This window comes from Monodon monoceros, unplaced genomic scaffold, assembly GCF_005190385.1.
Source record: "Monodon monoceros isolate NGI ecotype Baffin Bay Population unplaced genomic scaffold, NGI_Narwhal_1 Super_Scaffold_6, whole genome shotgun sequence".
Classification (NCBI taxonomy): Eukaryota; Metazoa; Chordata; class Mammalia; order Artiodactyla; family Monodontidae; genus Monodon; species Monodon monoceros.
The window spans coordinates 28669382-28681837 of NW_021703783.1; the positions used below are offsets into that span (position 1 = coordinate 28669382).

General features: G+C 33.1%; 1 protein-coding gene across 1 annotated transcript in view; it reads left to right on the top strand.

Annotated features, from left to right (window-relative positions):
* CUNH12orf40 (chromosome unknown C12orf40 homolog) overlaps positions 1-12456 on the top strand; it is a 70935-nt gene that overhangs the window by 13175 nt on the left and 45304 nt on the right. Inside the window, 2 exon segments of the mRNA XM_029206538.1 lie at positions 502-707; positions 2931-3041. Of these exon segments, the coding sequence (XP_029062371.1) occupies positions 502-707; positions 2931-3041 (317 nt within the window).

Here is a 12456-nt window from a genome sequence, read left to right on the forward strand (position 1 = left end):
CTTGTATCACTATAAACTTCCCTCTTAGAACTACTTTTAGCAAATAAAATTTTAATCAATTAGAAAATGCACAGATTGTGATTAAAGCTTGAAATATTAAGGTATAAGGCTATATTATTCATTACCCTTTCTTTCCTTTGAATCGCTAAAGTTATACTAGAGAAAGATAACAGTGATACTAAAATCTCTTGGAAATCTTTTCACCTGTAATGTGGGTTAATGAAACTCAGGTTTCCCGTCTTTAGGAGATGGCATGTAAGAGAATGGGGCTTGAGGATGGAGGGGACCAAGTGTGATAAAGGCAAATGAAAAGGAGCTCTTAAGTATAATCTTAGTTGATAACCTCTCTTGTCTTAATAAGTCTTGTCCATTACTGATGGGCTTGCCTTTCCTTGGGACTTTTTCTGCAACCCATGATCTTTTTGCACTTCTATTTTCACTTTCATCTTCTCTGGTTTTTACATTTTGGCAAACCAAATTATTGTATCTTCTTTCATATAGTCATCACAAGTCATGGACTCATATAGAATGTTTGAACCTCAATTCAACAGAACAGAAAACTGCAGTTTCACTCCACCATCTTTTTCAGCTGAATTATCTTCCAATAGAAATACTACAAAACTAAATTTCATTCCCAGAATAGCACCTAGTCTTCAGAAAGTTGCATATGAAGAGAAGCAGAATGAACAGATATCTTTGGATCACGAGTTCTTAGCATTTTGATATTATTATATTTTTATGATATATTCCTTTCTCTTTTTATAGATTTAAAAATATTAGTTGCGAATTGCTATGGATATAGCTAAAATAAGATATGAATTAAGTGTAATAGTTCCTCAAAGGTCAAAAACTTAATTCTCTGCACTGTAGAAGATTATGAATCCAAAAACTGGAGTGTTCTTTAAAAATCTTTGAAAAAAATCATTTTTTATAAAATTGATAGTGAAATTGAAAATCGTTCAGTGTGTTATATAGTAGTATGATTGTAATCACAGTAAATATCTAGTTGGTGATGTAATGGTGGCCCAGTAGACATGTTATCGAAAGGCTCTTGTGAATAGCAGTACATAATCTCAGTGATATCATAGTAGCCTGTTAAAGTATGAGTTGTGATGGCTTGATTCTTTTTATGATTTGTCAGATAACAACGTTATATGCACTTCAATTATAATTATACAAATATATTTCTATAGAGATGTGTAGTGCTAAAATATTGTTCAATCGTTGTGTGCTCTAAAGTAAAAATATGAAAATGTCCAAAATTTAAAATTCTGAAATATGTCTGCCATAGAACATACCAAGGAATGATTTTTTATTAAATTTATATAGAGTTTAAAAATAAAATTATTAAAGATTACTAATGTATAATGATAGGAAAATGGTTGTATAAACACTGTCTTATTAATAGGAATATTTAGTTTGAATTTCTCCCATTTTTAGCATGCAGTAGTTTTATGCTATATTTATGTAGTTATTATTTTTAAATTAATTTATAATTATAAATTTATAAATTATAGTTATATATCATGCTATATTATAGTTATATATAATATATAACATGATTCAATATTATTAAAGTATGTTTTCTGTTTTTCAGAAGAGAGAAAATGAAGTATTATGTTTCAGTGATATGTGTTAGCCTTATTAATTTGAGCACCCAATAATTTTTGAAAGATGCAGTGAAAAACATCCAAGTACCCATTCAGTTTGTATTTTATAAGACTAAAACTTGCATCCTAGATCAGCTTATAACTCATCCTTATTCTGTTAAATAGTTTATAGGCTAGAGAATGAAATACTCTGTAATCTCCTACTTATAGACTGCAGGTTAGTGATTATCTCCAGAGGGGTAAATAATGTTATTCTTAATATGACAGAAGAGAAAAAGAGAGTTTAATGTCCCTGGCATATTGTCACATTGTGACCTTTTAATGAAGTATTTAATAGTTCATTTGGAGGGATTTCAAGAAAAGTGAGAAGAATTAAAATGAAATTATATGATAAAAAAGAAATTGAGTTGAAAAAACATTTTAGAAGAAAAAGTGGTCTGGGGCTCACTTCTCACTTCCCTAGAAAAGTAGTATTTGAGCCCATATATAATATTCCCTTCTCTTTTGATTGTTTCTCACTTCAAGGGATGCACCTTTGTCTCTGCACCTCTGTCACTGTCTCTCTGAGGCTGAGATGTGAGATGTATTATCATACTTTATTTTCAGCTCTCCCTCACTTCAGACCTTTTTTTTTTTAAGACTTTCAGTATCTCTTTTTGTCTCCCTCTCTTTTTTTCCTATTTCTGTCACTGATTGTCTTTGGACTTGTCATTTCTATGTTTGATGACTTGTAGATAAATATATACTACAGATATAAACTATTGTTGCTGGATAGATTAGTGCTGGGCCAATATAATATATTTATATGGTACTTTCCACATTAATAAATGGATTATCTCAACTGCTTTTCACAATAGTCTTCCAACACTTTCTCCATTTTGTATTCAATGATATTGATATTTGGAAATATTAAAGTAGCAGTATAAAATTACTCAGTAAATGGAAAAACTGAGATAAGTATAGCTGTTTTCTTGGGAGAGATAATGTATTTTTTGTCAGAGAAATTTAACTTTTATTTACTCAAGATCCTGGTGTACTGGGTATTTTTTTAATTTTTGTTTTTAATCTCTGAGAAAATGTTTAGCTGACCATAGTATCAACCCTGTTATTTCAATAATTACTCAAATACTGATATTGCTTTCATTGTTATAACAGTATTTATTTTGTTTTCAATTAGGACACAATTACTTTATTTTAGACTAAAATAATACATTTTTGTATATATATGTTCACTTAAATGACATTTGTGATAAATAATTTAACTTGTATATATGTACATTTACCACTTTGGCAGGCTCTTCCTTTCTTTTTGCAGCTCAGTAGTGTTAATTATTCTAATTCCTTGGTTTCTAAATTAAATGAAAGTCAAGATACTTTCAGTCCATCATATGAAACAGCACAATTTGGACCATTACTTGAAAGATTAAACAGGTAAGCAAAGATGTTGAACATAATAAAGAACCTGTAGCATTCTTTCCTTGAATTATTAATTTGACTTTTAATAGATACAAATATTTTTTGTTAGAAATGTAAGCAGACCTAAATATTACTTCTAGAAAAAAACACTATCAGTAAAATGTAGCATTTCACTAAAACACTTATAAGTAATTATTTTCTAATGTGCACATTTACCTTTCATTTATTTATTTTAAAACATATTTGGGACCAAGGTGTTTTGTACCTGTTTTATAATCTCCATGAATTACTTGTTTCTTTTGCTGTGTCGTATCATATTAATTTCTTTTTCATATTTATGATAGTTGATCAGTGTCTTATTTTTATTTTCTAGATGTCTGTATATAAACCCTAGTTATTTGTTTTAAATCCATTGAACTTGTCAAACCAGTTTGAATTACTCTTGGTAATTGTGGTGAGAAACCTTGACTCTGTAATCCTACCCCAGTCATCTTCATGTTAGTAAAAGGCAACACTATTCACTCAGCTGCTTAAGCCAAAATAAAAGTTGTCCTCGATTCCTTCCTTTTCTTCATCTTCCAATATACATTTCACCAACAAAGTATTGTCATTTCTGTATTCTGATAAACTTTAAAATTATTTACTTACATTTTCATCTCAAAGGGTTCCATCCCAGTCTAAGCAACCACTGCTTCTTGCCTGGAGAATTGTAATAGCCACAAAACAGTTCTTTTTGTTTTCTCTTTGTCCTGAGATAAATTTTTTTTACAACTTTATTAATGTATAATCAACGTACAACAAAGTGAACTTATCTGAAATGTGCACTTCAGTAAGTTTTGACCTGTGTTAAAAATAATGAACTTATTTATCATCTCCAGTAGTTTCTTGGGCACCTTTTTAATCGCTTCTTCTGGTCACTTCACATCCCTTACTCCCGTCCCAAGACAACTGCTGATCTGCTTTCTGTCACTACTGATTAGTCTTTAAGTGGCATCATACAATATGTTCTCCCTTTTTTTTGTTTAGCTTTTTTCATTCAGCATAATTGAGATTCATCTATATTGTTTATTATATATATCAATGTCTGTTTCTTTTTATTGCTGAGTAGTATTCCATTGTATGGACATAGCACAATTTATTCATCTGTTGATGGACATTTGGATGTTTTTCTCCCAGTTTTGGCTATTCCAAATAAAGCTACTATGAACATTGATGCTGAAATCTTCGTTTGGACATACGCTTTCATTTATTTTGGGTAAATATCTACAAGTGGAATAGCTGGGTCATATGGTAGGTGTATGTTTAACTTTTCAAGAAACTGACAAACTGTTCTCCCAAGTGATTTGTGTCATTTTTACATTCCCATGAGCAATGATTGAGAGTTCCATTTGCAACACATACTTGACAACACTTGGTACAATCAGTTTTTTTAAATTTACACCATTCTAGTCAACCTGTAATGGTGTCTCATTGGGGTGTTAATTTTGCATTTCCCTAGTGACTAATGATGTTAGCATCTTTTCATGTGCTTCCTAGCCATTTATGTATCTTTGGTGAAATGCTTACCCTTTTCGTTTTCTTAATGGTGTCTTTTTGACACCAAACTTTTTTACAAAGGTTTTAATTTTGATGAAATCACATTTATTAATTTTTTAATTTATGAATCATGCATATGGTGTCAAAGTTAACAAATCTTTGCCTAAGACAAGGCCAGGAAGATTGTCTCTTATGTTTTCTTCTGTCTTGTAGTTTTCAATCTAATATTTTTTATTTTATTTTATTTTTAAATTTATTTTATTTATTTATTTATTTTTGGCTGTGTTGGGTCTTCATTGCTGTGTGCAGGCTTTCTCTGGTTGCGGCGAGCGGGGGCTACTCTTTGTTGAGGTGCACAGGCTTCTCATTGCGGTGGCTTCTCTTGTTGTGGAGCACAGGCTCTAGGTGCACAGGCTTCAGTAGCTGTGGCACATGGGTTCAGTAGTTGTGGCTTGTGAGCTCTAGAGCACAGGCTCAGTAGTTGTGGCGCATGGGCTTAGTTGCTCCGTGGCATATGGGGATCTTCCTGGACCAGGGCTTGAACCCATGTCCCCTGCATTGGCAGGCAGATTCTTAACCACTGCGCCACCAGGTAAGTCCTCAATCTAATTTTTTTTTTTTTTTTTTTTTGCGGTACGCAGGCCTCTCCCGTTGCGGAGCACAGGCTCCGGACGCGCAGGCTCAGCGGCCATGGCTCACGGGCCCAGCCGCTCCGCGGCATGTGGAATCCTCCCGGACCGGGACATGAACCCACGTCCCCTGCATTGTCAGGCGGACTCTCAACCAATGTGCCACCAGGGAAACCCCTCAATCTAATATTTTTGAGTTAATTTTTATGTATGGTGTGAGGTAAGGATTTAATTTCACCATTTGCATTTGTGGAAAGAGAAGAGTAACTTTTCCCCACTGAGTGCTTTGAGACTTTTATTGAAAATTAATTGACCAAAAATATGTTTTGTTTTCCCTGTAATCTCAATTCTGTTTTATTTATCAATCATGTCTATCTTTGTCACACTGTATACTAAAGCTTTAGTATAATTTTTGAAATTGGGACTTGTATTAGTCCTCCAATTTGTTCTTTTTCAAAAGTGTTTTAGGTTGTTTTAGCCCTTTGCATTTTCATATAAGTTTTAGGATCACCCAGTCAGTTTCTGGGGAAAAAAAAAGTTTAATTGGATTTTTATAGGGATTATGTTGAATCTATAGATCAATTTGGGAGAAATTTTAACATTTTAACAATAAAATTAAACAATTTTAACAAAGTGATTCTTCCAATCCATGAGCATGAAATGTTTCTCCTAATCGATTTTTCTGTATGTCATAGGAGCTTTATTCTTAATAGCCCCAAACTTCAACTAACCCAGAAGTCCATTAAGAATAAAATATTATATAATATTCATGTAATGGAATAGTACATGGAAAAGAAAAAGAATGGACTGCTAATATATGTGATAGCAAGCAAGAACATGAATAAATCTCAACACAAAAAGAGAACCATTGTATAATTCAATTTAAATGAAGCTCAAAGACAGGCTAAAATAATGTATAGCAACAGTAATCAGAATGGTGGTTACTTTTGAGAGGTATGGACTTGGAGGGACATGAGAGAGCCTTCCAGTGTGTTTGAAGTGTGATTTTCTTTCTCTCCAGCTTTAATGACATAACTGACAAATAAAAATTATATATATTTAAAGTGTTCACTGTGATGATTTAATATACATACACATTTTGAAATGATTACCACAATCAAGCTAATTAACACATCCATCACCTCACATAGTTATCATTATTGTATGTGTGGTAAGACCACTTAAGATCTACTCTGTTAACAAATTTCCAGTGTAAATATAGTATTAAGAACTATAGTCACCATGCTGTACACTAGATCCCCAGAACTTATTCATCTTATAACTAGAATTTTGTACCCTTTGACCAATATTTCCCATTTCTCCCACTTCCCAGCCCCTGGCAACCACCATTCTACTCTCTGCATTTTTGAGTTTGGCTTTTTAGATTCTACATATAAGTAAGATATACAATATTTGTCTTTCTGTGTCTGACTTTTCACTTAGCAAAATATCCTCCATGTTCTTTCATGTTGTCACAAATAGAAGGATTTTCTTTTTTTTTTTTTATTTTGCGGTATGCGGGCCTCTCACCGTTGTGGCCTCTCCTGTTGCGGAGCACAGGCTCCGGACGCGCAGGCTCAGTGGCCATGGCTCACGGGCCCAGCCGCTCCATGGCATATGGGATCTTCCCGGACCGGGGCACAAACCTGTGTCCCCTGCATCAGCAGGTGGACTCTCCACCACTGCGCCACCAGGGAGGCCCAGGATTTTCTTTTTATGGCTGAATAATATTCTATTTTATTTAATCTTCTTTAATTTTTCTCAGTAATTTACAGTAGTTTTCAATGTATAAGCCTCATGGTTATATTGTTAAATTTATTCCCACATATTTAATTCATTTTATGTTGTGATTGGAATTATTTTCTTTTTTTTAAGTTTTATTGAAGTATAGTTGGTTTATACTGTGTTAATTTCTACTGTACAGCAAAGTGACTCAGTTATACACACATACATATATATGTATATATATATACCTACACACACATATATATATATTCTTTTCCATATTCTTTTCCATTATGGTTTATCACAGGATACTGAATATAGTTCCCTGTTCTGTACAGTAGGACCTTGTTGTTTATCCATCCTCTATATAATAGTTTGCCTCTACTAATCCCAAACTCCCAATCCTTCCCTCCCCCCAGCAGCCCCTTGGCAACCACAGGTCTGTTCTCTATGTCTGTGAGTCTGTTTCCATTTCATATATATGTAAATTTGTGTCATATTTTAGATTCCACATATAAGTGATATCATATGGTATGTCTCTCTCTTTCTGACTGACTTCACTTAGTGTGATAATCTCTAGGTCCATCCATGTTGTTGCAAGTGGCATTATTTTATTCTTTTTTAATGGCTGACTGATATTCCATTACATATATATCTTAATCCATTCATCCATCAGTGGACATTTAGGTTGTTTCCATGTCTTGGCTATTGTAAATAGTGCTGCTATGAATATAGGGGTGCAGGTATCTTTTTGAATTATATTTTTTTCTGGGTATATGCCAGGAAGTGGGATTGCTAGATCATATGGAAACTCTATTTTTAGGTTTTTTGAGGAACCTCCATACTGTTTTCCAGAGTGGCTGTACCAAATTACATTCCTACCAATAGCGTAGGAGGGTTCCCTTTTCTCCACAACCTCTCCAGCATTTATTTGTAGCCTTTTTAATGATGGCCATTCTGAATGGTGTGAGGTTATACTTCATTGTAGTTTTGATTTGCATTTCACTAAGAATTAGCAATGTTGAGCATATTTTCGTGTGCCTATTGGCCATATGTATGTCTTCTTTGGAGAGTTGTCTATTTAGGTCTTCTGCCCATTTTTTGATTGGGTTATTTTTTTGTTGTTACTGAATTGTAGGAGCTGCTTGTATATTTTGGAAATTAAGCCCTTGTCAGTTGTATTATTTGCAAATATTTTCTCCTAATCCATAGTTTGTCTTTTCATTTTGCTTATGGTTTCCTTTGCTGTGCAAAAGCTTACAAGTTTGATTAGGTCCCATTTGTTTATTTTTGCTTTTATTTCTATTGCCTTGGGAGACTGACCTAAGAAAACGCTGGTACAATTTATGTCAGAGAATGTTATAACTATGTTCTCTGCTAGGAGTTTTATGGTGTCTTGTCTTATATTTAAGTCTTTAAGCCATTTTGAGTTTATTTTTGTGTATGGTGTGAGGGTGTGTTCTAACTTCATTTATTTACATGTGGCTGTCCAAATTTCCCAATACTACTTGCTGAAGAGACTTGTCTTTTATTGTATATTCTTGCCTCCTTTGTCAAAGATTAATTGTCCATAAGCGTGTGGGTTTATTTCTGGGCTCTCTATTCTGTTCCATTGATCCATATGTCTGTTTTTGTGCCAATACCACACTGTTTTGATTACTGTAGCTTTGTAGTATTGTCTGGAGTCTGGGAGGGTCATGTCTCCTGCTCTGTTCTTTTTCCTCAGGATTGTTTTGGCAATTCTGGGTCTCCCATGGTTCCATATAAATTTTAGGATTATTTGTTCTAGTTCTGTGAGAAGTGTCATGGGTAATTTGATAGAGATAACCTTAAATCTGTAGATTGCTTTGAGTAGTGTGGCCATTTTAACAGTATTAATTCTTCCATTCCAAGAACATGGGATATCTTTCCATTTCTTTGCATTATTTTTAAGATTTCCTTTATTAATGTTTTGTAGTTCTCAACATATGTCTTTCACCTCCTTGGTGAGGTTGATTCCTAAGTTTTGTGTTTTTTTTTATGTGATTTTAAAAGGTATTGATTTTTTTACATTCCCTTTCTGATATTTCATTGTTAGTATAAAGAAATTCAACTGATTTCTGTGTGTTAATCTTGTATCCTGCTACCTTGCTGAATTTATCAATTCTAGTAGTTTTTGTATGGAGCCTTTAGGGTTTTCTATATATAATATCATGCCATCTGCATATAATGACAATTTTACCTCTTCCCTGCCAATGTGAATACCTTTTATTTCTTTTTCTTTTCTGATTGCTGTGGCTAGGACTTCCAATACTATGTTGAAGAGAAGTGATGAGCATGGGCATCCTTGGTCCACATTTTAGCGGGAAGGCTTTCAGCTTTTCACCATTGAGTATTATATTGGCTGTGGGTTTGTCATAAAAAGCTTTTATTATGTTGAGATATGTTCCCTCTATACCCACTTTCATAAGGGTTTTTATCATTAATGGATGTTGAATTTTATCAGATGCTTTTCTGAATCTATTGAGATGATCATGTGGTTTTTATCTTTTCTTTGGTTGATGTGGTGTATCACATTGATTAATTTGCATATGTTGAACCATCCTTGTGACCCTGGGATGAATCCAACTAGGTCATGGTGTATGATCTTTTCTATGTGTTGTTGGATTTGGTTTGCTAATATTTTGTTGAAAATTTTTGCATCTATAGTCATCAAAGATATTGGCCTGTAATTTTCTTTTTACTAAAAAACCAATGGATCAATGATGAAATCAAGGAAGAAATTTAAAAATGCCTTGAGGCAAATGACAATGAAAACACAACCAAACAAAATCTATGGGATGCAGTAAAAGCAGTTCTTAAAGGAAAGTTCGTAGCAGTATAGGTCTTCTTTAAGAAACAAGACAAATGTCAAATAAACAACCTAACCCACCACCTAAAAGAATTAGAAAAAGAAGAACAAATAAAACCTAAAGTTAGCAGAAGAAAGCAGATAATAAAAATCAGAGAGGAAATAAATAAAATGGAGATTAAAAACAATAGAAAAAAATCAGTATAACCAAGAATTGCTTCTTTGAAAGGGTAAACAAAATTGACAAACCTCTGGCCAGGCTCACGAAGAAAAGAGAGAAAACCCAAATAATGAAAATAAGAAATGAAAGGAGAAATCATAACCGATACCACAGAAATACAAAAATCCATAAGAGATTACTATGAACAATTATATGCCAACAAATTTGACAACCTAGAAGAAATGGACAACTTTCTAGAAACATACAGCTTGTCAAGACTGAGTCAAGAAGAAAATGATAACTTGAACAGACCAATCACTAGAAATGAAATAAAATCTGTAATTAAAAATACAAAAACAAGAAACAACTCCCTACAAACATAAGTCCAGGGCCAGATGGCTTCACAGGTGAATTCTACCAAACATACAAAGAAGAACTTGTACTGATCCTTCTCAAACTCTTCCAAAAGATTGAAGAGGAAGGAACACTCCCAAAGACATTCTATGAAGCCATCACCATCACTCTGATACCAAAACCAGACAAAGACACTACCAGAAAAGAAAATTACAGGCCAATATCTTTGCAATTATTTTGTTAATATTATTTTTGGATTATTCATTGCTAGTATATAGTTATACAATTTTGTATATTGAAATTGTATCCTTTGACCTTGCTGTATTATTAGTTCTACTAGTAGTTTTATGAGTTCTTTAGGATTTTCGCCATATTGGATTATGCTGTCTATAAATATAGATATTTTTACCTTTCCCCTTTCAATCTGAATGCCTTTTGCTTCTTTTTGTTGCCTGACTGCAGTGACTTGAACCTCTAATACAGTGCTGAATAGCAGTGGCAAGAGTGAGCATGTTTACATTGTTCCGAGTCTTAGGGAAAAGCATTTAGCCTTTCACTATTAAGAATGATATTAGCTTTAGGTTTTTTGTAGGTGCCCTTTGTCAGGTTGCCCTCTATTCCTAGTTTATTGAAACTTTTTATCATGGATTTTTGCCAAATGCTCATTCTGTGTCCCTTGAGATTATCATGTAGTTTTTTTTCCCTTTATTAATATATATATTACCTTATTTTCAAATGTTAAACCACCTTTCCTTCCTGTGATAAAGGCTGCTTAATTATGTTACAGAACCCATTTTGTAAAATGCTGGATTTATTTTGCTAATTTTTTAATGATTTTTACATCTACATTCATGAGAAATATTGGTCTGAATTGTTATTTTCTTGTGATGTCTTTGTCTGGCTTTGGTAACAGAGTAATACTTTGGCTTCATAGAACAAGTTGGAAAGCCTTTCCTCCTCTATTTAATGGAAGAATTTGTGGAGGACTGGTTATTTCTTCTTTAAGTATTTTTGCACCTGGCCTTTTCTTAGTGGGAAGACATTTAACTAATAATTCTTTTTATTTTTAGTTGTTATAGGTCTAATCAGATTTTAAAATTTCTTCTTGAGTACTTTGTGTTAATGTGTGTTTTTATAGGAATTCATCCATTTCATCTAAGTTGTATAATTTGTTTGCATAAAGTTGTTCATAGTAGTCCCTTGAAGTCCTTTTAATTTCTATAAGGTAAGTGTTGATATCCTTGTTTAACCTGTTTAATTCCAGATCTGTGTCTTTTCTACTTTTTTTCTTGGTCAGTATAACTAAAGATTTGCTAATTTTATTTGCTAAGTTTTGAGTTTCATCAGTTTTCTCTATTTTTTTTTCTATTCCATTTCTGCCCTAATGTTTATCATTTTCTTTTTCTACTTACTTTGGATTTAGTTTGGCCTCCTTTTTTTTCTAGTTTCTTAAGGTGTAAGCTTAACTTATTGATTTGATATTTTTCTTCTCTTCTAATATAGACATTTAAATCTGTAAAGCAGTGCTTAGAGGTCAACCAATGATTAGTTGAAGGTTGTGTTTAAACACCTTGAGCTAATAAGACTTCCTCCTGGGCATAAGACCTTACATTCAGCCAGGTATGAGTGGATACCTCACATTCAGCCAGGATGAGTGTTATTTTTCAAAGACATTTTGAAAAATGTCTTTGAGTGACATTGTTTCCAACTAGAAGTTTGCTGTCGTTCTTATCTTAATATCTGTGTATATATAATATATAATTTTCTCTGTTTTTAAGATTCTTTTATCGTGGATTCTCTACCACGGATTTTTTGCAGTGGATTTCTCTCCATTAGGATTAGGATGTTTGTTTTCTATTTCTTGTATTTGGACTGTGTTGAGCGTCTTGGATCTGTGGACTTCTTATTGTTCTTACAAAATTTGGAAAAAATTCAGTCATTAATTTTTCAAATATTTTTTACATATTTTTTCTGATTGCTCTCTCCTGTGTGTGTTCACAGCCTTATACATGTTTGCAGCTTTCCAGACCACCAGTGATGGCTGAGAGTTTATGAAAGCGTATTTGTTTTCTAGATCTCTCCATGAAATTTCTTGATCGTTTTTTGCTTTCTCCAAGTATTATAGCCTTAGGCAGCTGCAATGTTAGCCTATCCTGATGGTCTGCCACCAAGATAATGATCGATTTTGACAAATTC